This window comes from Juglans regia, chromosome 11, assembly GCF_001411555.2.
Source record: "Juglans regia cultivar Chandler chromosome 11, Walnut 2.0, whole genome shotgun sequence".
NCBI classification, from domain to species: domain Eukaryota; kingdom Viridiplantae; phylum Streptophyta; class Magnoliopsida; order Fagales; family Juglandaceae; genus Juglans; species Juglans regia.
This window is the reverse complement of record NC_049911.1, coordinates 2,245,090-2,272,473: the sequence shown is the minus strand read 5'-3', so window position 1 is coordinate 2,272,473 and position 27,384 is coordinate 2,245,090. Positions and strand designations below refer to the sequence as shown.

The following is a 27,384-nucleotide window of genomic DNA, read 5'->3' as shown; positions in this document are numbered from 1 at the left end:
CTCTTTTTGGCTTCTTCTGCTATACTTTCTGTTTCCTCCAAGGCTGCCAACGATTTATCTACTCTTCTCTCAGCCAACAGGACTTCAAGCATGTCCAAAAATTCTATACACAATTTTCTATCTTGGAAAGTTCCTTATTCTCGTACAATACTTCCTTTGGGGGGAAAAGGGGTAGGGGGAAGGAATCGAAGGGGTAAGAGGTATGGGTCAACATTGGACATCCAAGAGACCCCTGTTTTTGCACCAAAAAACAGAGCACTAGGCTTTCCAATTTTAAGCCACTGCAAACCACCACCATGAGAGGGACAACAATTTTGATAGTCGTGGGTGATTGTGAGAAAAGAGAATCTGAGGGCATCTCTAATTTTGTCAAACTCTACATTGGCTTTTTCACCAAACAATGAGAGATAAGTTGATCTTTCATCCAAGTACTTTCTTCATCATCTCCTACCCTCTAAATTCCATATCTCTTTTTGTGTGTGTCGTCTTGGCTGAGGTTCGTTTGGTTGGGAGAGAAAAGTTAATAGAGAAAAGTTGAGATAAAGGACTCAAGTAGAGGCTACTGGGTTAGTATTAGAAGGGGGCTCGACTTTTTGGACTTTGAAATTGCTCTAAAGGTATTAAGTTTAGGAGGAAGAGAAAGGTTTAGCTGCACTGGCTGGGGTTTGGGCTCGCCTCTGCAATCGGCATCTATACGGTTAGTTCATTTATGCCTTCATTTTTGCCATATATCAACGTCTTGCTCATCCCCGATACCGGAAATATATTATTTAGTTGGCTTGCCTTAAAGGAAAAGAAAGGAATAAAATCGGAAAACAATGAAAAGAAAAGTTGGCTTGCCTTAGAGACATTTTTACTTGCACTCGGACGAAGCCTCATGCTTTTCGCTTCTATAAAAAGAGCCAATAGAGTTCAGAGTTCGGTGTGAGTTCGAGAATTTTATTCGGAGTTTTTAGCAGTTTGGTTTTACAGAGTTTTTAGCAATTTTAGTCCAACTCTCAATTCGCCCAGCTCTTTATTTTGCTTCTGCGTGAGTTATCCAGTTCTTTATTTTTTGTTTTGATTTTCCCTCCTTTCGCGTACGGGATGTTCCCCCTTCGGGACGCAGGGACGGTTGTCCCTAGCATTTCTGTATATCATATGTGTATATATATATATATATATATATATATATATATATATATATATATATATATATATATGGAAACGTTCCGCTTTTCGCAATCCTGCATTGAGGCGTAGTAGTACTCCAAATGCGTTGAGTTTTAACTTTTTCCTTATTGCATGGATGAAGATATATATACTCTGAAAAGATAAAAGAAAGAAATTAATGCATGTAGTCCAAGATTAACGCTCGATCGTAGACCTCGCGCGCATGATCAACCCCAAGAGACTTGTGAATTTCAAAACTATCAATTGTTCCTTGCAAATGCGTTTTAAGAAAGACAGCTAAGATACGTCCAATATGCCTCACTCTTTAGCAAAGACACTTTTGGTTTCTTTTCATGCATGGCCGCAAGTACGTCACTTCGGCACCAAAGTTACAAGGGAATTAGAAAATATATGGAAAATATTCATTACATGATCATGGACTGCTTGCTAGCTAGAAAGCCTTTTGCAAGAAGGGAGTACTAGGTGTTGATGATCAAGAAAGTTGGAAAAAAAAAAAAAAGAATTCATATTGTCAAACCTCCCACATGGTTTTTTCTATCAATGTTCGTTGCTCATGAAAGTGACTCAATCCCTGATCAATTCTTTGACCAATATTTCCGTCTTCAAAAGCCATTTCTTGTTGCTGTTGTTCATAAAAACTCCCATGTCTTGCTGCTCCTCCGATCCCCAAGAAATCCACGGTCATCATATCCCCAGTACTACTACTCCCATTACCTTCTCTTACGGATGCTCTAGTACTAGTACTGAACCCTGCATTTGAGTTTCCACCATGCAATCCGGTATTACTGTTGCTGTTCATGTCTTGCTTTACGTTCTTCATCAATGGATTGTTTTGATCAACGAGATTGCTTAGCATTCCCATATTGCTCATAATTCCCAAGTTATCAAGCATGCGATTTGCGTTGAGAAACTCATGTGATGAGATTTCTTGTTGGCCTTTTTGGATGAACTGGTTTACAAATGATTGATCAAACGATGCCGGGGCCATGCTTGTAACAAAGTTATTCTGCATCAATGTACTACTGTTCATGCCACTATTACTCACGGTTGCGCCCATTTGAGCAGCTTTCTGCAACAATGCTGTAGCGGACATGTGGGGTGAGCCACCTAATTGGTGTCCAGTTCCCTTAAAAATGGTTGAAGAAGAACTCGTTTTGGGCTCATGAAGGGAGGAAGCTGGGGGAGAAGAAATGCTTCTGGGACTGCTAAAGAGGCTTCCAGCAGTACTAGTCATGTTCAAGGGCTTTGTAGGGAAAGTCATGAGTTCTTGGGGCAGCAACAATGGAGATTTAGTATCGGCAGATGGGTCGAATCCGGATGTTCCAGTAGTACTTGATGGGTTTGGATTAATGTTGTTGATCATGGGTACTGAGGACATGAGCTCCGAGACCTGGACAGCTTGTAGATTTGGTCGAGTGTTGGACAATAATACTTGCTTTACTTTGTTGTTTTCTTCAGATAGGGCATCACAGAAGGCTCTGTGAGTGATGAAGCTATCTCTCCTGCATAATAATTTTAGAGAAGTAATAAGATGATCAGAGAGAGAGAGAGAGAGAGAGAGAGAGAGAGATTTGACATATACTTATTTTAGTGAATTCCTTTAATTTTTCCCCCCTTAATTGAGCAATCAAGGTTCTATAAAGTTGTATATTTTATTGCAACGAGTGTCGATCCATGTCAATTAAAGAAACGAAAGATAAGGACTTCGATCAACTAAACAACTTTATTTAGGGCATTTAGTCAAATTAACAAAGATTTCAACTAAAGCTGCTAGCACTTTTTGAACATGATTATCTCATTGATCATTCATGATGAGGGAAAAAAAAACTGTATTCTCTAGACAATAATCTTCATATATCAATATGCGACCATACCCAAAAAAGGGGAAATCAATTTGCAAGTTTTTTTTTTTTTTTTTATTGACATACCAAACACATTATTAACATAAAAGGTTTTTGCATCCGCTATTGTACCATATAATAAAGTACTATTATGCTTGATTTGTTTTTACAATCATTTTCGTCTCATCTCATCTAATATTAAAAAAATATATTTTAATAATATTTTATTTAATTTTTAATTTTTATTTCAATTCATCTCATCTCATATTCGAAAACAAACGAGACATTAATGTTTTAACTTGTTTTAAAATTGTAATGAATCTTAAAACAAGTTGTATTAATTAGTAGAACTCGAAAAAGAGGTCTTAGATGGATGAATAAATTGACAATCAAAACCTGGAGAAGATGGTGCCACAGTCACATTTGTATTCCCTAGTTCCACAGGTCTTTGAATGAGCTTTCCAATCAGACTGCACTGCATACTTCTTGGAGCACTTCTCACATTTCCATTTTTTCTCCCCATGTTTTCTACTAAAATGCTTTTTAATGCCAGTAAGATCACCTAATGCACGAGCCGGGTTGTGATGCACACATGAAGTTTCTGGGCAAACATACACTCGCTTTCTGATTTCATTGCTCGTTCTTTGCTTAAGCTTCCATGGCAGATTATGGCCTCGCCGATGCAGTTGAAGGTTTTGGTCCCTTTGGAACCCCTTTTTGCAAATTTCACAAACAAATCTATTTGTAGCCATAAGGGTCTTTGGTGATAGAGAGATGACTTCAGCTGTTGGATCTGTATATACATATATATATATATATATACAGAGAGAGATTTTGTACAAATTATTATAAGTATGTAACGCATTAAACTCGAATTATAATGTTTTTTCTTTTTTCAAAGAAACATTTAATTAATTTCTGTATTTTTGAAGTGATTAATTATATTTTCATCTCTTTTTTCAAATGAATGCTTAGACACGTACACATGAACCAAAATATGAGTGTAGAGTACTACACAATGACAAGACACGAAAAAGCAATGTTTGAAACAAAATAATCCTCCTTCAAAGCTAATATTTTGGGCACTCGATCGGTCGGTGGAAACAAGAGAATCTTTGAGAGGAGAGAGAGAGAGAGAGAGAGAGAGAGAGAGAGAGAGGAACCTTCAACCTACAGATCATCACTTTTTTTTTGTAGTAATTAAGGATGTTCAGATGTTCTTTACCTCATCAAACAGTCAAAACCAAGATAAAGATCGAAAAAGGAGGAGGGCGGCCAAGGCAAGCCAACAGTCCACTACAATGATTGTACTAATCCCAAGCTCTCCAATAATTGAAGAATCCCTTCCAACTACTTCATTACACATCAATAATTCACCATTTTCATTACACAAAAAGAAAATGGGAAAACCCATGCCTTTATGGCTACTTGAACTGAATTAAATTTTCCTCCAAATTAGTCTTTATTTTGGTCCTTTCACTAAGAAATTAATATAGACGCATGATCAAGAAATTTAAGCACATGCCAAAATAGCAGCATGTGACAGCAGGCCATGAAGAACGGCAGCTTGATGTTTTTGTTTTTGTTTTTATTCTATGAATTAAACCCATCTAATCATTTTTTTTAATGGAAGATGATCTAGAAATTCAAAGGATCAAATTACTGAAAGATCGAGTTTTTTTGGAAAATCTAAAGCCAAATAAATATTACAAAAGGAAATTAAAGAAAAACTGAAAAACAAACGTTGAAGAACATGTCCAGTTATTAAAATCATGCTGGACTCATGAGCATGTAAAAGCCAAGGAACGCTCTTGTTTCTTTCCCATTTGATCTACAACATCACAGTTGATTTCAACAAACCAGGCCAACACTTCAAATCCAATTGATTGATTTGAATCAAATGGCTGTCGGTGCAAAAAGATCACCATGCACAGAGAGAGAGAGAGAGAGAGAGAGAGAGAGAGAGAGAGAGAGAGGGGAGAGGAAATTAAGATGAAATACTCAAAATCAAGATATGATGATATGAGTCATGATCAAATTAGTAATTCCATAAACTAGATGAAATTTATAACCTGGAGTTCCGGGTAGGTTTCTTTTCTTCTTAACATGAGATGGAGGTTGCTGCTGTTTAGTAGTAGAGGAACCATTGAAGTGATGATCTGCGCTCAGCTGCTGATCTCTTTGTTGTTGAACTTCTTCTCCACCACCAGTATTACCTGAAGTAGTGAAGCTCCCACCCTCACCACCTGTGGTATTCGACATTGAAGGAAGAAAAAATATGAAAAGAGATTGGATATTATTCAAAATTTTTGTCTTCTTTCTTTCTCCTTTTGCAACCTCTCTCTTGTTTCTCTCTCTCTCTCTCTCTCTCTTTCTATTAATGTTCTTGGCCGGTGCTCAACAGGAGGAAGCTTGACTGTTTATCAACCAATAAACTAATAAACAAAACAAGCAATTGAAACAGGAAAGATGGGATTTGTTGGAACTAGAGGAAGACAAAAACCAGGAAATTCTCCTTCATTTCTGTTCGTGGATCAGAGAGTTCCTAGCTAGCTAGTTCTACTGGAGGAAGAAGAACACAAATTAAGAACCTGGTCTTCTTTGGCCTTGTATCGCAATCATGAATATATAATATGGTTTTTTTTTTCTTTTAAGTTACTGTGGGATGTAGAATTATATATATGCCCCTATCTTTTGAGGTTTTTAAAGAAATTGCCCTTTTTCTCTTTTTACTAATTTTTTTTTTTCTTTTTTGTTTTCATCATTCCGCTCGAGCAAGTTATGCTTAATTAGTTAATAAAATGAAGTCTAAGCATGATCAAGCAAACCAAATATAGCCATGGGGAGGTCATGATCATGAGAACGATATTGATGAATAAATGAATAGACGATGGATATATTTTAGCTCAATGAAAAATTTAGTATTTTAATGAATAAATGAATAGAAGAAATTGATTTTGGTGAATAAATAAATAGATTTCATTCGTCCATTTTTTACTATGCCCATTTTTCAGAACTACATGATCAACTACTTTCCAAATTAGACTTTGAAATCTTTGGAGGAAGCAAGTACTTCTCTAGAGCACCAGCTAATTGCAAAAGGAAAATGCTAAATGGTCCCATGAGTTTGTACTCTCAGTCTAATTACTGTTCATAAATTTTAATTTTTTTTACTTAATTATTAAGGAAATAACTATTAGTGAAGAATGTTAAAAAAAATATTTAAAAGAAAACCACCAAAAAAAAAAAAAATTCTACTAGTGATATGCCCAACGATAAGGTTGGCTAGCGGTGCCCCGCTAGCCGCATCCATTGCCAAATGAAAGTTTTCTAGTTCAAAAATTGAAAACCCAATTAGAGAGTGAAAATTCAGTGATTTTTTAATTATTTGATGTAAGTACAACTCAGTTTATACCTATATGTTCCGAAAAGAAAATGCTACAAATTAATGTTCTTTAACATTTAAGATTTGGTAAGAATATTTCATGTTTCACTAATTAATTTATTAAGCTCCAAATTAATTAATAATAGTTTAAAACCTAAGTTTGATTAATGTTGCCAAATTATGTTGATTTATTAAAATCATGTCTTGGAACCTTTAATGTCCTCAAATATTGTCTCTTTATAATTTGATCATTGCCTCAATGATGATTCATGATTCATGATCTTTAGTTCTTTTAGGTTTCCCCAATGAAGCTAAAGATTAAATACATTAATGTTGTCCCTCGAATTTGCGATCTTTTAGGAAAAAGATCCCTTTGTTTTAGGAAGGTGCATGCATGGCGCTTTTAGGTATCTGAGTCGACTGTTGTAAATGATTTTGATTCAAATTTGTACTTTCAGATCATTCATGGGTCTAGTGCGCGCTCTGATCACAGGGTGCCATGTCGATACAAATTAATAGAATTGCCACGTGTATCATTTTGAATTAAATTCAAAACCTGAATATCTAAAATGATTTAGATTACGTTTGGATAGTAAGATAATCTCAAATATTTTATAAATAATAATAAAAAAATAATAATATAATATTAAATAACAATAAATATTAATAAAAAATACATAAAAAATAATAATAAAATAAGAAATAATAGTAAAACTAGACCTTAATACTCCACTACCCGAACTAGCTCTTAATCAAAAAATTAAGGAGCCTAGCAAAAAAAATGTCAAAAAATTACATACCAATTATTTAATTAATTAATAGGTAAGATTATATAATATACTACAAGTATGCCCCAATTTGTACTGTTTTTTTGAGCGCGGTTATAAATATTTATTTTTCCTAGAAAATATTGGCTGCAAATGCAATATTAGTTTTTTTTAGTAAAATTAGAATTCAATTATCTTGGGAAAAAAAAAAATTAAACACTCAATAAAGATTAGGGGTGGTAATATGTGACACGAGTCACGACCCATTAACCCAATACGAACACGACACGATAAAAGCGGATTAGGGTTTAGCCTTAACGGTTTCGAATCAAAACGGGTTGATCCGTTAAGACACGATTGCTTAACGGGTCACTAACGGGTCAACCCGTTATGACCCGTTAAGAAAATTAAATTTACATTTATACCCTTAGACCTAAAGGGTAAGGACTAAGGAGGGCGCTCCACTTCATTTTTCAAGTTCTAAATTTGTTTAAATCTGTGTTTTTAATTTTTTATTATATTTGAGATTGTACATTAATATATTTACATTGTATATTTTGTTTATTATATTTGAAATGTAATTTTAATAATGAATATTATTATAAATTGTGTGGATCATATTTGTTTGGATTGTAATTTTAGACTTATAGTTAGTTTTTCATTTTTTATAGATATTATTTATATTTAAATATTTATATAAAATCAATTAAGTCAAACGGGTCGTGTCGTGTCGTATCGTGTCTGTTCAACCCATTAACGTAAACGGGTTGAAATGGAACAGGTCGTGTCGTGTTGCGTCGTGTCAATTTATTTATTTTTCATTAACGGATTATAACGGGTCGTGTCGTGTCAACCCGGTATCTTACCGTGTCGTGTTCGGATTTAGAATTTTGACACGAAATTCTTAACGGGTCGTGTTTGTATCAACCCATTAAGTATAATGTACATACCTTGACACGACACGAATACAACCCGTTAATACGATTTGACACCTCTAAATTAAAGATATCCCGGCGCCTTGAATTGTTGGATTAAGACATGCATGCAGGAAGATTAATATTATATATACGTCAGAAACGTGAGACATGAAATGCCTCTAGTTTTTACAGAAATAATGAAATTAACTTCTAGAATTGCCTTGATAATTTAACGTTATGTATTGATCATAAGCAGATGAATTATCATGTATAAAAACAACGTCAACTTTCTAATGGGACAGAGGGATAGGCCGGCTAGCTATTGTTTTACCTCTTTAAAACAAATATATATATAAATATAAATATATAATTCCTACCAAACAGAAACATATATGGTGCAAAGAGTGAAGATCGAGGAAGAATCATTCAAGAGTTATGCTATATATATACTTCACCCTATATCTTATTTTATCGAACGAATTAGGACTAGTTTGGATTCACAGATGATATGAGATGGTTCTAGATAAAAGTTAAAAAAATATTGTTAGAATATTATTTTTTAATATTATTAATATTTTAAAATTTGAAAAAGTTGAATTCTTTATTATATTTGTGTGAAAATTTGAGAAAATTGTAATAATAAAATAAGATGAAATACTTTCTAAATCCAAACGGAACTTTAATGTAGTATTTGTCATATGTGTTACTTTATGTAAACTTTCAAAGGAAAATGACATAAACAACTATTTTCACAATCCTGTTTTAAACGAGAGATATTTTTATAAAATAATTTATAAAAATAATATCATTTTATAAAAATATACTTAATTACATAATTGTATAAAAGATTAAAAAAAATATCAAGAAAATGCTAAGATGCCTGGGAGGATTGACAGATCCTCTCCATCATTCCTCTCGGGCACATTAATAGTACCCTCTAAAATATTATACTTGTATCATTATTCAACTTTTTACAATAATAAATTTAAAAATTGATTAACAATCTTACATCAAAATACTAAAAATAAAAGGTTTCCCTTCAAAATGTTTTTTTTTTTTTGGTGATTTTGTTATATTTTTAAATTTCAGATTTCATTTGAATTTTGACTCCCTAATATTTTTGTGTTCCCGCAATTTGATTTATTTGAGACATGGCTGGCGGAGAAGACCGTCTAGTTGAAGGCTTCCTTTTTCTGCCGACGTTATTATAAAAAGCAACTAATTTGTTCCAGGAATACCACTCATGAGAACTCAAAATACCAAAACTGCCATTGTGTTAGTTGACCAAAACACCCTTCTCTGTCACGGACGGGCACTGATCGAATCCTTCTCGAAAAGGACCCGACAATAATACAATAATTCCACTATTCACGTGGAACGAGGGAGCAACTTCCCAGGTGGGGGGCATTTTTGAGTATTTTAAAAAAAACTATGGGCATTCATGTGTATGGCCTCCAGTAATATAATATAAAGAGTAATGTTATGTATAATTATGAAATGGATAAATGTCATGTAGTTATTTTAAAAAAAAGTAGAATTTATTTATAAAAAATTAATTTCTTTTCATGTGAATCCTATATTTATTCACTTTTTTCAAAGCGACTGTACGATACTTATACATTCACGACTATAAATATAATTTCTCATAAGATAAATATTTTTCTATCATTTCTACACTATATATCAATCAATATATAATTTATTTTTTTATTTAAATATATATATATATTTATACATCAATATATATGAATTTAAATAAAAAAATAAAAATGACAAATCATATATTGTGTGGGGTGTAAAGGATGACACCCATTCATCAATTTTGAACGGAATTCGTGACATGTGAATATTTATAAGTCCAAGTTTCTTAATAGAATCTGAAGCCATTACGTGTGCTTCATAAATTAATACACAAAATGTATATTTTCAACTCAGTTTAATTAATAATTAATTAGGTACTAGCTAGCTAGCCTAATTTGCCTAGCTAGCTAGCTAGCTCATCTCACACATTTCGTCCTGAAACATGCTCTTTGCCTAACATACCATAACCACACGTACGTCTATGTCTATCTGCATAAACGTTGTCCTCTTCGAAACAACTTAATTCCCACAGCTTTCCAAGCCAATAGTAACAGAGAAAAAAGAAAACAAAAGAAGGAAAAACCCAACCAAGTTGTGAGACATAAACAAGAATGGTAATAAAATGTAAAGGGTATAATATAAATAAATAATTAATTAATTAAATTTTTTTTTTCAATTTAGGTTTTTAAGACAATATTTCATTTGACATCACAACAGAAGTCATGGATAAATTTGAGCATTGCTTCTAAATTTGAGCATTGATTCTATACTTCATCCCGACCAATTAATTAAAATTTTATGTGTGGAGCCGGGAGTCTGGCCAGCACACGTGGGCCAGGAGTGCTATATATATATAATATAAAATATGAAATTTATCTTTTTTCAATTAATTTAAAATTTTAGAATAAGTGATGACTTCACATGAAATAATATGAAAATGCATATCTACACTCTCATCTAGCTAATTAGTTCTATCTTCCTGTGATTACATGACAATATTAAATTGCATATAATTTATAAACTGATTTTCGTTTTTTTTTTCAAATTAATAATAAAGATTGATATATGTATATATAATATATATTAGACCAATTAAAATGAAAGAAATAAGAAGATATATAGTATACACTTAACCTTGAGGGGTAGCACAGTTGGTATGGCCTTGCGTTTGCTCTTTAATGGTCACTAGTTCGAGTCTCTTTAGAGCTACTAGAAATTCGCCAGGTTGTTAACTTTAAGATCCGTGAGATTAGTCAAAGTATACGTAAGCTAACCCAAACACCCTCGTTTATAAAAGTAAAAAAAAAAGATATATAGTATACACGTACCATGTATAACTCAAATTAAACCGGTACTGCGAGTTTAATTTGCATGTGCATGATAATTAATACCATGCATGCAAGAAATTGAATGGTTAAACACGTACAGCTCAGACGGCCATTAATGTCTCTCTGCGATACATGATAGTAGTAGTACTGTACGTAGGTAGTACGTACGCAGGAAGTGTGCATGGTTATTGGACTTTATGGGTGCATGCCACATTCTAGGAAGATGCATGCATGGCCATGTATTAATCATGTGAAAGCTGGCGGCCTTCTCGGTATGATCGATCGAGCACAACAAAAAGAGTCATGATGTACTGATCTCTTTGCTTTTTCCTTTCCCTTGAGGTGCAAAGATTAGTTAATCATGTATGTTCCGCGTAAATTACAAAATAATAATATTGCACATGATCATCTTTTCTTCTTTTCCATTTTTTTGGATATATATTTGTATATATATATATATATATATATATATATATATATTTATAGCCAGCTTATAATTAGTTTGCCCCAATTTCTTAATTTGTTGTGTGCGTATATATAATTCCTTTTAGTCTTTTTCTTGTTTTTGCATGGGTCTCATAATTGATCAATAATATTTGTGATTCTCGTGCGTACGTATATGCATGTAATTATAATAATTTGCTTCGAGTCATTTATCATATATATATATATATATATATCAACCAAATGTGCCAGGTCTGATGACGTATGACCCAATTTTCGAAATGAAAAACTTGAATTCGAAACTCCCCACCCACTTGTATATATATGAAAAATGAGATCATTGATAAGACGTATTAATGAGGCTCTATATATCATGAATATCATTGGTGTGGAAGCCATGGGGTTTGAAATCAAACTTTTAGGACAGACGAGATGATTAAGGTTAGATTCAATATAGATTCAATTGTATCTTTACCAAATTAAGTTTTGAATAACGTTCGATGACCATTTAAGATACTGGTACAAAATATTTTAATATCGATATCATTTTGAGATAGTCTATATATAGATTAATTAATTATAGTCTATATATAAATTAATTAATTATATATATAAATTATATTTTAAAATAACATCAATGCAAGTCTTAAAAATATGTACATATTTATAAAACGCAATAATACTTTTAAGTTCTTAATCTAACTATTAAAAAAAATAATCACTCATCTTCATCAATAAGACAAGACAATACTCACTCATTGACACCCCCACCAAAAATTCAGCCGTGAATCTTTTGTTTTTCTTCATTGAGAAACTTTAGAAAGCACTGAAAAATTGCTAGCAAAGTCAATTTACTAGCTATTTGCTAATGTTAGTGGAAACAAGACTACAAGTATATCACCGTTTGATCCCTAGAAAAGTTGGATGAGAAATAATGATTTGATATGATCTGGACACCCAATTTAAGTTTTTTTTTTTTGTTGGGCCCAATTTTGAGTTCTACACCATTTGATTGATCCCTTCTGATTTAGGTAACCCTCGTGACCCTATCAAGTCCTTCCACTTTAGCATACATAATCGGCGCCTAGGGAGTAGGGATTTGATTTTTAGTCCTCGAGAAAATGTGATTAAAAAATTAAGAAAATAATCTTCAGATGTGAGAATTGAAGAAAAAATTATGAAAAAATCAAAATTTTTACATTAAGTACAAAAATACCACAACCATGCCCCTGGTTCTCACTTCTTGGACCGGAATATAAATTTCGTCCGGCATACTAAAAATCGACCGGTATTGATTGAAACGTACCGAAATGATCGATATTTGACCCAGTACGAAACACCTACCTCCCCCGTGCCGGTTATTGTTCCGAAAAGGTAAATTCCGATCATTCTAACCGGTACGGTATTCAAAACATTGAACTTCACTCGTAAGATCTGAGATGTTCATTGTGGGGACCATTATGGCCGGTCGGATCTACTCTTATTGAAAATAATATACTCATCCCTTGTTGATTTAGTTATGTGCATTCTCCATTTCCTCCCTTTCTATTTGTTAGATAAATCCTCACTACAAAAGATACGCCCATTTGAAGTTCTTTTTCCAAGAGCCACGCTGGTGGGAAATACTCAGTTGATGCCACGGAACGCTCTCGCCGAAAAAATATTACCCCGGCCCGTACATGAGCTGATCTAGTTAGACTCAAAAGTTGTTATTATATATATATACTCTATTAGCCGGTAGCATTAATCGACTTGATAAAACAAACTAATTAAGTAGATCAGATCATGACCTGATCAGGTTTTCTTCTTAATTTTAATTGGTGGCAAGAAAAGTCCACCCTTTATGATCATCCCGATCGATCAGCAGGCTTATCGAACTAATTTGGGTTTATTAATATTGGGGTTGCATATCTTTCTCAGAGTTGGCATGGATTCTTCTACCTACTAATTTAATTGTTAATTGGATCACTTAATTATATAATTAACGAGAGAACGCGCTTAATTAATAATCTTTTCGGGTACTCAATAATAATAATAATAATAATATTGTACATGCTATATGCATGTCATGAGGGGGTGAGCAAGGGGTTATCTTTGATAATATAATCCATATAACGTACGTCATGACTCAGCATATATCTTGTATTTGATCACGATTTCAACAACATGCATATATATAAAGCATGCAATTAGTGAAAACATAGCTGTTGATGCCGACGGCGCCCAGCTTAGTCCATAGAAAACGTTCTTATTTCTATCCTAAGCATTGGGTTTCTTAACTTCAAAACATCGTTTCAACAACCATGTACATACTGTTAAGATATAAAATAATAAAATCAACCTCTACCCATCAGCTTAAATTTTTGAGACAAGTGGTGATTTTATATTGAAAAATAGCAGTGTTATTTTTTCTACATGGTATCAGAGCAGAGGTCCTGAGTTCGAACCCTGACTCTACACTCTATCCCATTTAATTAAATATTTCACTTGTTGGGCCCGCTCATTGAGAGAAGTATGGCCCACAAGTGAGGGGGAGTGTCAAGATATAAAATAATAAAATCTACCTCTTCTCATTAGCTTAAACTTTTGGGATAAGTGGTGATTTCACACGTACCTTGATCGATCTTTGCTCAGAAAACAACTACTGATCAAGTCATGTTATATTTATTATAGATTGTGATATTAAATATATGAATTTATTGAATGTGAGTTATTATTTATTTACGTGAATCATTATTTCAAAGAGATGTATTGGTTCAGTGATAATTGTGTATTGTTTCAAATGAAAAGGAAGGAGTTTGAAACTCCACAAGTGCAATTTGATTTATTTTATGAAGTACTGTTGGACTTGGACAGACACAATGCTTAAGCCGGCAAAGCCTTGCACATGAGCCAAACAATCACAACATTTTGGTGCTTGCACATGGACAATGCCAAATAGTCACACCACTTGGTCCGAATAAACACTTTGATAGGATGCAATGTTTCAAAAATAAATTTAATTGAAAAGACACTTCTGGAGACTCGAATCATTGCCCTCCCATCCCAATGGAGGCGCGTGCTTACCACTAGGCTAGGTTCATACCCTTTGATCTTTAAATGAAACATCATGCTCTTTAAACCAGTAATTGCCAGTTGACAAGTCACAAGTTAAGAGTTGTGACCTTTCACATGGTGCCACTTCATTCTCTATAAATAGAGAATGAGACCCATGAATTTATTAATTCTATTATCTCATATATTTTCATTCACTTACACATGAATTTTGTGGAGAAACTCTGAAGGAAAACCTTTAGAATTGCTATCTGCAGTTGGTGACTTTGTTGCATCCTAGAGGTGAATTGCATGTAATCTAGTAGCAAACTCTTTCGAGTGGAGGCAATTATCACCTTAAAGATATATAGTATTCTACACGCCTCAAAGTCGTAGTACTTATTTTTCAAATTACTGTATCTGTACAATTTTCTTCAACAAGTCATGATATTTGTATTTTTTTTCCCTTCCATTTTGCATGCAACGAAATCTCAAATTAATACTGTACGTTTAATTAAAGTGATCGAATTAGCAGTTGAAATGGTCTTTTTAATGAACCCTACCCATTTCGTTTCTAATTAATTATCTCATGTATGACGCCACAAAAGTATCGATATTGGGTGCCTCTTTCTTCAAAATTTAAATATATATTCAATATTGATAATTCGTAAAGAAATGGATCAATCAGTAGTCAGAATGACTAGTTTCTACGTTCGTACCAATAGTATTAAATGAAGTTTCCATCTCATGTACTAGATCAGTACTACTGATCATGCAATAAGATCATGAGAGATCATCTATTAAAAATATACCCTTTAAATAAATTAATTTTCCATTAGTCAATTAATCGAGTAGTTTGTAGCTCATGCGATGGCCGGACCATGCATTTAATTGCATTATACCTAGTACTCTTCTCTCTTTATTTTGTATGACGTTATGAACTGATCTTCATCTTACCAAAACAAAATTTGCATTATACCTTTGATGTACAAGTACTTCGAGATCATGACATGAATAACTTCACTTTAATTAATTTTCAAGATCAGCTGGATTAAATAAAAAAGCACCCAAAACCTGTGAAATTAAAGCAAAATTAAAGTCGATCGATCGGTTTAGTAAAATGATGTGCCATGCAACTTGCCAAAATCTTGTACGTGTCATTAATTAATTGGTCAAATATCATTCTTCGAAACTTGGCGCCTGTGCTATTTTCTTAGATACACACACACATGCACGATCGGTCGGTATATTAATAGTAAAGAAATTGTCAAGTACTACTTGCGCGCCCTGTTCCATGCAGTATATATATATATAAATATTTGAAAAAGTCTTTGATTATATCCATGCATGTTCTTGTCCCTACATCGCGTGTACGTACATGACTATATTAATTGGAATAAACAATTAATTAATGAAAGTTGTAAGGATAATTATAGCCGATCGATATATATATATATATAGGAAACAACAAGGGGACAGAAAGGAGAATTATTATGTCAAACATCATATGCATGGTCAAGTACTCGATCGTTGCAAAGACTTCACTTTTTTTTGTAGTTTTGTTGCTTGGAGAAGCACATATGGACCGACCGTCTTCGTTTCCAGATAATTAATTAATTAAATAGCTGAATTTTAAATCGATCAATTAAACAGAAGGGAACAAAAACAATATTGTCCTAAACAAGTAGCTAGGTTACGTAATATCGTTCAAGCCAATTGCTTAACGACACAAATGACTATATACCACTGATTGATATATCTACCTTCAAATATATATATATATATACACACTATATAGATGGGTTTTAATCATTATTAATGGTGCGAAATATATATGACAAATTAATTAGCTAAGTAGAAAAAAAAAAGGGAAAGAAATTAGGTAGATATATATAGATAGCTAACCTTTTTAATTAACTGTGTTGAGAGAGTGAATTAAAGTACGTAATTAATTTGTGTGTTGTATTCTGCATTGGCAATGATGGTAGCTAAACTTTTCAATTAAGAAGTAATTAATTAGTTTATTCGTACGTACTACTCAATGTGATTTTCATTGTCCTGCATATATATATATATATATATATATAGTCATGATCATTTGATAGAAAATTATGGGATATATATATATATATATATATATATATATATATGCATGCATGCACATTATAAACTTTTCGCAAGCTGGGAGTTTTAAACAGAGAACGGTTGGTGATTTTAATTGTACGTTCAACCCAGCCGGCCGCCGGTAAATTTGTAGTTCTCTCTCTCTGATCTCTCTCTCAATAGATAACATTATATTCGCTATATATATATAATATTGAAGGAAAGGTAACATCATGATCAAAGACAATCTTCAATCATTTAACTAAAAGCAAAATGATTATTTCTTTTGGCCGGATCAAAAGCAGAAAGATTCATTAATTCACCATTCATGAGCTCATCATGTGGAGATCGATGCATGCTAGCTGTAGTCTAAGTACTGCTGGTTGCATACATACATACTGACACATACACATATTATATATATATATATGTATGTATGTATGTATGTAAGAGCTATATATGAACCTGAAATGTCTTATATGTAGATCGAGTACTGCAAGTACTTAAGGGTAAACATACATGCACATAAAATATAAAATGGTTAGAGTTGTTTTTTTTCAATCTAGTTTAGATATTGGTCTAAAGGTGATAATGGAGTACTCCATAATCAATCGACCTGATCCCTTGCATAGATTATTAGTACTTCTGATTCTCTAGATCATCTATAAGACATGAAATTAGTGCCCTTAATTTGTTTGTTTAATGTGTTTCTTATAAAATATATTTCATTGGCCAGATCATGTACTGCAGGGAGAGGACTGTACAAAGAGATCGTCTTCCTATATATATATACTACAGCTTCTTAATTACCTCCCTCTTTCAAAAGGAAAAGGAGAAAAAGTAAAGGAAAAGGAAAACAAACCTTTTGTTTAATTAAAGCATGCATCATGCTGATCATAAATCTGCTAGAAAGTTGACAAGCTAGGGGCTTTTGTATTTGTCTGTCTTTCCACATGTGAAAAGGTTAGCTTTATGATCACTCCATGGTTAATATTAATCATACAAGAGATCGGTAAGAAATTATCAATTACTTTCGATCGAATTAAAGAGATCCCAAGATTCTAATCATGTCATACAGTACTGGAATGATACAAGGCCGCATGTGATCCTTTAAGGGATCAATTGATTTATCCAATTTTAGAGTACACATGAAGTCTCACATATTCTGATTAAAAAAATTAGATAAATGTGAAACGTATATGAAAAAACCTATTTTGTAATAGTAAGATTCACTTTTTTAAAAAAGAATACGTAGAATTTATATACCTTAAAATTATATCTAGTACAATATAATACTGTTATGATCTTGAGTGTTAAATGCTTAATCCACTATAAGAAAACTTCTTATTTACGACTAATGAATTCTAGTAAAATGACTATTTGTAATTAAAATTAGTTGTGAATAGTCTTTTAGTTGTAATAAATTAATCACAAAAATTTATTTTTCTTGTAGTGACCAAATTAATATCCAACAATTATATAATTTTTAGATTAATGATTGAATCTTTAACAAGTATTATTTGAAAAGAAACACATAACATTTTGCTTAGAATATAATTTATATAATTATCGATCAAGTACTGGCCGCGCAGGTTTTAAATTCCAAAAAGTGGAGATCGAGAACATAGAAAGCATGGGAAATTTCATAACCCATGCATGCATGCATGAGAGAAAAGGAGACATTTCTGGTACAATCATCATGTATCAAATAGATCGAAATTAATTAAAATATAGGAAGGAGCGTCTTACGTACACAGTAACCGTATTTTGCAAGCAAGCAAAAGGATTACATGCATGTAAAAAATTCTTTTTATCAGTTATTATTTACCATCTAATACCTTATATCTTATAAAAAATATTTTCACATCCTATAAAAATATCACACACTTTATAAAAAAGTTAAAAATATATAATATAAAAATAAATAATAAATGATAGTATATAACATTCCTCATCATATATATATATATATATATATATATAATATGGTTGACAAGGTACTGTTATTTCCCGTGAAAGACAAGCTAGCTGGATTATTAATGTCATTATATTAGTGAGAGAAAATGGGTCCCAATTGAAGCTAGCTAGCTACAATTGATGGAGGAGCCACAGATTAAAAAAAAAAAAAACTGTCAATCACTTTGTTAACAAGCATAGAAAAAAATGACACTACTATGATCAGGGGCAACCTTTTTCCCCTGAAATTTCCTGGAAATGTTTCAATCTTTGTTCCCAAGGAAAAGGTTAGATCTCTTGACATTGTTGATGTGGACTAACCTTGAAATGTACCTTCAGGATCATTAATTTGTAACTAATATATATTCCTGCACCCTTGGTTTTTAAGGCTTAGATATATATATATATATATATAGGAATCATTAATTAACTAGGAGTAGTACCCCTAGAGTTGGAGAACTCTAGTGCCTAAAGTTTTGTAGATCCTTGACTTGTGATGATGATTAAAATATAAGATAAAATGATCAGCGGAGCGTTTTATAGATGACCCTTTGTTTAAAGGAAAATAATAAATATATATGTAATTATTTTTACCATTATTTATTTTTATAATAAATATAGAAATAACATCACTTTATATAAATACTATCATTTTAAAATATAGTAGTTAAATAAATTATAAGAAAGGTTATGCGTGTATGATCATGACTTCATATAACAAAGGGTTAGTTCGATCACCACCATTGGAAGTGTGGTCAGCCACCCCCCACAACCTGGTTTGAAATGGTCGGCCCATCGGGTTCAGTCCCATGGGCAATCAGGGAGTATGGAGAACGTTTCTTGTCACCAGGCCCCGCGAGATTAATTGGAGAATAACCCTACCTAGTGCACTCATCATCACCCTGCATGGGTGGGTGAAGAACCAACAGTACCCTTGGGATGTGTTTTAACACTTTGCATGGGTGGCCATACATAGAACCACCGAGAAAGGGGTGGCTCGATCCACCCATTGCAGAGACTAGCTAGCCACCCTCCCAAACAGGGTGCTCAGCCTGGGTCGACCGCCCCATGCATCCACCGGCCTTTAGAGATGGCTAATCAATATTCAGAAAAGGATAGTCTGCCACCTTTTTATTTTTATTAGTTATGATCTTTTTAGAATTTTTACTGGTCAATGTTAGTGAATAACATCTTGACCTTTTATTTGTTTCCTCATGTTTTAAATGGATGGTCAGAATTTATAGAACTCTATGCATTAGAGTTCTTCCATGAAGACTTGAGAGGATATTCGTGGTGCGAGATATGGAGTATTGGGACACTATATTTATTGCAAAAGTGTTTTAAGTATATGAATTTATGTCCCAATTATGTTATACTAACTATTCAATCTTGTTTATATTAATAGATGTGTGTTGTAACATTTTCATGTACAACTGTTGTTGGGAGTTAATCTCCCAACTCGTTTGCGTGAGGTCGGAATCACTAGTAATCGAAGTAATTAAGGTCTTGATATAGTATTTTGGGGTATCGGATAACCCAAAAACTCTAATTATTTTCTAATTTCTCAATTTGAGAATCAACATTAACACCTAAGCTTAGATCATGAAATTCCCTAGCATGTTTGAACTTCTACCATACATGATCAACCAAACTCATTAATTAGCATGTATGTCTTTCACAAATCCAAAAGTGACATGCAAAAGCTTAAGCTAGCATATGGAATTGAACCCTAAAATATTATTTTTACTATTAATTTATGTGGTTAATGGTACTCCAGCTTTGACCTGATATGATAGCATCTTGATCACTAGTTCCCTGTATGGATATAGGCTCAAATTACTCAAATCCCCCGACCCCACTTACCTGTAAACAAATCATGAAGCTTTCTATTATTGTGATGACTGCTAGAGCTTTAACACACTCATCCGCACTCAAAACAAAAAGAAATACCATGATTTCCTAAATTTCCGGCAAATTTAGAATCTAATTTGAGGAAATGACTCCTAAGACTAGGGGATTTTTATTTTATTTTATTTTATTTTTGGAGAATGAAGGAAGGGAACGGCTCAAATTTGGTATATAATCTGAAAGAAAAATTCTTCACAGAAGTTTTACACTACACACTTCCACCTAATTAAGATTTGATTTCTCATTTTTGTTCTTATATCTTAATGCTTAAATAAGTGTTCGTTTAAATAGTAAGATAAAAATGACAAATCACATATTAATTAAGTAGACGTGTATGATGTAAGAATTTCTTGTATCATTTCTCAATCTAAAATAGTTTGTTTGATAAGTGAAGTGTGATTGGAAATATAGATTCTAAAAAATGTGAGCCCAAGATTCGGCTCTTGACCTAAATTAAGAAAGCCTGTGACTCTCATGGCTTGCTACAGTTACATAGTTCTCCAGTACTTTGTGGACCAAATGAAATCGGACTGCAAAAAAATCAGACCCAACTTATTCAGTTAATGGGTACGAGTGGATGTAGCCCAACCTCACTGAACTTTTCTGCTCACAAAAGCTAGCTCAAGCCGGATTTAGATTCCATAGAATTTGTATCTGAACTCCAGAATTTGAAGTGGAAGAGAGGTAACACATAATATCAGGTTACAAAGGAATTTATGAATCATGGTTGCTTTTCATGCAATGCCATTCGATTTATGACCATGCATTCAAGCAAAGCAAACACAGATTTCCATACAACGCTTTAGTAAATCAGAGCAAATAAACAATACTACAAGCAAATTATAAAAATCCCAACAGACTTGGCCCTTGCCAGCCCGATATAGTTACTGTGCACTATTAGTGAATACCCCAAAAGGAGGGGAGGTTGTATATATCATTATTTTTTCAAATAAGCATTAGGGAAAACCGAATGTGTCCTGACATAAAAGTAAAATCACAGAAAATTTCAGTACTTTAAAAGTGAACATCTCAAGAATCACAAGAAGAGTGCATTCATCACAATGGGTTCCATTCAACACAGGATTATGCTCAACTGAGAAGACACAGAAACTCAATCTGTAAGAGTCCCCTTGAAACTGCCAATGGAAAGTGTGCAATTCAACCTCCATTCTGGTTGCTGATCTTTTCACATATATGGCAAGTTGGTGTGATCTAATTAGCATGTCCCAAAGCTCCCTAGTTATCACTAGAATCTTGGCAACTTGCTTGCGTTCCAATACTGACAGCAACTCTTTTTTCAATACGATCAAGAGTAACATCACAGGCTTCATTCACTTCATTTTCTTCCATTTCATTAGTCTTGGTACTTGAGCTACCACAATTTGAGGTTACTTTGACTCTGCCTCGGGCATTGTGGGAAGGACGAGAGAATGCATTTTCCAGTGATCGAAATTCTGTGCCCTTTTGCCTCCTTTGGATGCCTAAATACCCATTTGCAAGAGCTTCCAATGCTCTGATGCTCGGGGGTCGTTTTCTGGTGCTATGCCTCCTGGGGATCATATTAGGCTGCTGTTCTACATTATCGAGATCCATAGAGGTTCTCAAGGTGTCAGGAACCAGATCCATTGTCTTAGATAGAAAGCATGAACTATCAGCATTTTTACCATTGATGTCTTCCACTTCCATTATTAATGCTTCACCCATTTCAGATGTCAGTGGAGCCATGGGCAGGTTCAGGTCAAGTGGTGGCTGAGGTTGATGTTTCTCATTCTCCCCACAGGACATGTCCATGCCAGAAGAATTACTAATGAGAAAGCCTCCACCAGTCTCCTCATCCAAACTGCCTTTAGGTGAAGAAGTAATCGAAGACACTTTCTCTTTAGGACCCACTTGAGAACCGACATTCTTGCCTGCATCTGGTGAACTCAATGGCAAACAGAGTCCTGTTCGATTTGACTCCATGCCTTCCAATAAGTCCTCGACAATGTGGTTTGTCTTTTGAGCACAAACAGTTAATTTTCTCCTTTTCATGGCAGGAGATGCATAATTTAAATTACCAGGTTTTACTCTCCGACTAAACTGGTGCTTGATAGTCATTTTAAGGTGCCTGTCATCAGACATAGTGGCCTTCTCATCCTGGTCGCTAACCATGATTTTGTTTGCATTAGTATCTGAAATATCAGTCATTACCTTTCGGTCTGTGTACTCACTATCAGATACAATATTCTTTCCACAGTTCAACAGCATGTCAGCAGCATCGAGCTCACGTGCATTCAGTGAATCCTCAGAGGAGATCCCTTCAGTTTCTCTCAAAAGTCTGGGGCGCTCAGAAGTACTTCTAAATTCAACTGGTAAATATCTAAGTTTTCTCAGCTTGGATGATTCTTCTCCATAAAGCAAGCTGGTATCAACAACAGTGAACTTCACGCCATTTGGACCACTTTTATAAACTGTACCCATACTGTGGTTAAGCTTACTTGTATCTTTATCAAAATCCAATGGCATATGAGCAGCATATAGTTCATACTCATGCATTGACTCCTTAAAATGATTAGTGACATTGGAAGTAATTTTGGGTTCAATTGGTAAATGTCTGAGGTCTCTCACATTGGATGATTTTCCTCCTTGGACTGAACTAGTATCAACAACTGTGAACTTCATAGGATTTGGAGTACCAGTAACTCGTGGTTTAAGGTAACAATGGCGCTGATGGTTGGATGGATCATCTGGGTCTGATGCCACTTCTTGAACACACCCATCCTCATCACTGCTCTTGAGTGTAGCTTCTTCAGCTTCAAGCTCAAGAAGTTTTGGTTCAGATGCCACTTTACTCAAAACATCACTGACAGAATCAAAGTAGTGGTCTCCCTTCACAAGTTTCCTCCTTGAGAACTTATTAACACCTGGTATAAGAAAAACAAGATACTGCTGTGAACTCACATAACCCTGATTCTTAGGTTGCTCAGAATGCCATCCTCTTGCGAGCAAACGAGGCCAAACAGCTTCCCAGAAAATATCATTACACCGGGCTTTGCTCAACCGGAAGCCTCCAGTCAAAAACTTTAATATGTCTTTGGGTGTAAGAGAGGAACAAGCTTTGCCAGTTGGTAGGCTAGGACAAACTTGAAATATTTTATTGGTCTTTCCAGGATCCATGGCAAGGCCTGTGAGATCATCCTTCCCCTTACCAATACCTACAGCTTCTACAAGAGTGTGGATTTCAACAGCCGACTTCAAATAGAAGACATATTCTTCAATGGAAGTTCTTCCCTCCGCAAATGACTTGGATCCCTATAGGTCACAAGGACGTGAGGATTGAAGGGCATAATAGTTCTCTGTCAAACAAATGACAAAGTATATAGCTGCATACAAGATATAATCAAGGTAATTGGAAAAGCAGTCTGTCTGCAACAAAGATCCAACTACGCTTTTTTAATAATATAATCAGATATGAATATTGCTGGTGCAGACACATCATATAGAGGTTCTAGCCCCTATCATCATAGAAGCTGAGGTGAACAACTTTGAATGGTTACAGCCATTACAAACAAGGATAGCTAATTACACATTCTGGGGAAGCTTATTTTTCCTAGAAACCATCAGGTTAAGAAAGCTGAAATTACATTTCAGAACCACACCATGTATTAACAAGAGGATGGAATTATGATCTGATACATAGAATGAGGTTTCAAATTCAGATGCCATCTCACCATGTCAAGGAATCCTTCCTTAACTTTAGCATGCATAAAATCATTGAGAAATTGGGAAGAAAGTTGATCTCAATTATAAGCATTTTAGCATTGTATTTCACTTTTGATCAAAGTACTATTATACTGGAAACTGAAGATTTACATATATAGAAGAGAAATTGAAGTACCTCCAGCAAAGTATTTTGAGATTCCTCTGGGACATGGGGAAGCAAACGGGATAACAACATCTGCAGTCTCCATCCTGTAAATATTTTCCGTCCGGTCACGCATTTTCTACTTCTAACCTTCCGGGAATCATACCATCTACGGTAGTGATCAGAACCATAAAATTTTCCATAGTAGAATGACAATATTTCTCCCATCTCTTTTTTCCCTAGAAATCTCTTTATTGTAACAAAATTCTTCCCAAATATATATAAACCAAGGAGGAAACTATTAACATCAGCATCACTCCAGGGGTCACATTTTAAACCTGGAACTGGAGAATATCGTTTGCTTTGTTGTAGTCCAACTATGCTTGTTTTCCCTGAAATGATGTTTTCAATATTTGCACTTGCTGATTCCTTTTCATTGTCCAACCCAATATTCAAGTGGTCAGTATTGATTGCTGAACCTTTCTTCTTCAACTTAATATTTATCTTTTTTCTATTTGTTGATCCGACTGGCCTGTTTGGGTTAACCTCCTCATCATGATGACTAATAAACTCCCTTGTTTCATCTTCATTATTATTCACTTCCTGAAGCCACATGATTGGGATTGGTAAACCCATTTGAAAGGACTGAGAAACATCAACCATGACTCCTGAATCAGCAGGGTTCATTAGAGGCTGAAGACGCTTATATTCCATTAGCAAGGAAGGAATTTCTGCTTGGTAATCATCGCCAACGCGTGTACTCAAGTGTGGATCCCCAAAAATATCACTTCTATCTGGAGAACTTGGAGGAAATAACTGCTTGTCGGATGTTTCTTCAATGCAATTACCAGCATCATCCAGATGAACTGACTCCATCTGCTACACATAAAACAAAGAAAAAGGAGACTGATGAATCCAATACAAACAATTTGGACTACAAGCATACAAATAGGAACACAAGTGATGTGCCCAACAACAGAAAGCACAATGTTCCAATGATAATTTAGTGGGTTTGAGAATTCTTGCCTGAGGGTGTCAGATCATAGACAAGGAAGTAATTGCATACATAAATAATTTAAAAACCAAGTTTTTGAAATGATGAAAGTTCTGTAACAGACAGCGCAAGCACACACACACGCACAGAATTCTTCAATTTAGAAAAGTATTGTCTATGATATATTAATACACAAAATTTTCTTTTTCATAATACCATTAACCAATTAATCTATGAAGAAAACAAACAAAACTGATATAGTCCTACGGCCTTAGTTTTTTTTTAAATAAATTACTGTAAAAGTGATAAAAATAAACTTCATACAAAGGTCAATTACAAAGGACACCATGGACAATGTGACAAACTTTGCCTACTATATTTTCTACCATCCTCAACAAATTTCTGGCAGTTTTCAAAGGGTGAAACTTTGCTAATTCTATCTTCTACAATCCCAAAAGTGGAAAAATGTCTTTTGGAAATGAGTGGGAGAAGTCAAGACAATATAATCTCAACATGTACACTCTAATATATAGACCGTAAAATGCCTGATATTCACTTCTGTGTCAAAGCTAAATATCTTAATCATATAAACTTTAAAATGCTCTTTCATATTGTCATTTCTCATGATCCTTCTTTCTTTGCTTCAAGCACCCATAATCATGCCTTTTGATAGCATAGAAGTAAATGGTCTCCCTTTCCCAACCAACTAGAGGGAGTTATCAATTTAAAAAAACCAATATTGCAAGGACAATCAATTTTCCTGAGCCCCCAATAAATTCACGAATCAAACTCTTACACAAAGCCCCATCAATGGTATTGTGAAGAGACATGCATATAGTGATCACCCTGTTAGAGACACATTCTAAATAAGTGAACTCAAGGCACAGAAAATAATTTTAAGAAGAAGAATAAGAAGGGAAAACATACGTAGCAGCGAATTTCAAGGCCACCACAAAACAAAATAATCAACCCCAGATCCACTTCTTACAAGATTTCAACATAAAAAACGATTGAGCATGTTTAGCAGCTGAATCAAAGCATATAAAAATAGAAAATAATAAAAAACGGAATACTGAAACCAAACAAGTACCTTCATGCAAAGTTTGAAAACTAAACAAATCACAATAAACCTGATAACATCAAAACCGACCATTGAGAACCAAAAGTTTGTATCATCAATTATCATTGATCCCAAAAAAAATTAACTAACATTTACACATTACACGCATGAAAAAACAATACCAATGCCTAGAGTAAGATCACAAAAGATAAACAGTAGTGCAGTCAAGCAAAGATACAGAGAGATTAAGCATTCACTAACCTCCATGGAAGAGCTTGAAATATCAAAAGCCCACGTGAGAAACAAAGCCTGGGCAAATGGGTTTCCATGTTATGCATTGATTAGCAACAACTATAAACTTTACCACGAAACACATCCAAACAAGTACCAAGCACGCTCTAAAAGAAGAACGAGGTAGAGAGAGACAGAGAGAGTACCTGGTTGAAGAGAGAGAGCCAAGTTTTGATGGGTGTGAAGTTGAATTGACGGGGCCAAAGGGAGGGAGAGAGAGAAGGAATTATACGAACCAAAGTTTCTTTCTCTACATACCAAGTCCGTCCATAGGGAGAGTAAATGGTTTTCCTTATGGCTTACAGGCTCAGAAAATAAATTAAAAAAAAAAAAAGTCTCTTTATATCTTGCAACTAACTAGGCTTGGGTGAAAGAAAAGGATCAAAAGGCAGACCTTTTACATATAAAGATTTTCAGACCCATTGAATATTTTTTTCTGAGCCCAAGACCCATTGAATTTAGTGTGGATAGAGACCTCTTATGTTCCAATCCCATTATCGTTTAGTGGCTATTTCCGAGGGATCCTCATCGAAATGAGGACTACTCGGTGCAATATCGAATGCTTGGAGATTCTCGGATGCCCATAGAAGCTAAAAGAACTAAATGGATTAGTGGTTTAGAGGAATCACTTATGATGATCTCTGTTTATAACCTTACAGATTTTTAGGTTTATTGGTCCAATGATATCTTAAGTTTCATTACATCTTGTTATTCTTTTTTTTTTTTTGAAGTATTTTGTGTGATTTATTTGTATTAGCC

The 27,384-nt window shown here is 34.0% G+C and overlaps 2 protein-coding genes across 2 annotated transcripts; both read right to left on the bottom strand.

Moving 5' to 3' along the window:
* Positions 1-1,476: 1,476 nt before the first annotated feature.
* Positions 1,477-5,636, bottom strand: LOC109020195 (zinc finger protein GAI-ASSOCIATED FACTOR 1-like). The gene is made up of 3 exons (XM_019002616.2): positions 5,087-5,636; positions 3,411-3,807; positions 1,477-2,675 (listed from the first exon to the last, which is right to left on the bottom strand). The coding sequence occupies exons 1-3, from the start codon at positions 5,274-5,276 to the stop codon at positions 1,685-1,687; spliced, it is 1,578 nt and encodes a 525-aa protein (XP_018858161.2). The 5' UTR covers positions 5,277-5,636; the 3' UTR covers positions 1,477-1,684.
* A 15,697-nt stretch (positions 5,637-21,333) lies between these two features.
* Positions 21,334-26,864, bottom strand: LOC109011689. Its single transcript, XM_019003343.2, has 4 exons — positions 26,772-26,864; positions 26,596-26,643; positions 24,314-25,156; positions 21,334-23,727 (listed from the first exon to the last, which is right to left on the bottom strand). The coding sequence occupies exons 2-4, from the start codon at positions 26,599-26,601 to the stop codon at positions 21,673-21,675; spliced, it is 2,904 nt and encodes a 967-aa protein (XP_018858888.2). The 5' UTR covers positions 26,602-26,643; positions 26,772-26,864; the 3' UTR covers positions 21,334-21,672.
* Between the last annotated feature and the right edge of the window lie 520 nt (positions 26,865-27,384).

Bases quoted from the DNA above. Each gene is read 5' to 3' on its own strand.
- LOC109020195 (XM_019002616.2), bottom strand. From the start codon at position 5,276: ATGTCGAATACCACAGGTGGTGAGGGTGGGAGCTTCACTACTTCAGGT. The intron at 3,808-5,086 runs GTTATAAATTTC...ATGTATATACAG, and splicing joins AAACCTACCCGGAACTCCAG to ATCCAACAGCTGAAGTCATC. The intron at 2,676-3,410 runs GTTTTGATTGTC...ATTATTATGCAG, and splicing joins TGTGGCACCATCTTCTCCAG to GAGAGATAGCTTCATCACTC.
- LOC109011689 (XM_019003343.2), bottom strand. The intron at 23,728-24,313 runs GTACTTCAATTT...TGTGACCTATAG, and splicing joins CTCAAAATACTTTGCTGGAG to GGATCCAAGTCATTTGCGGA.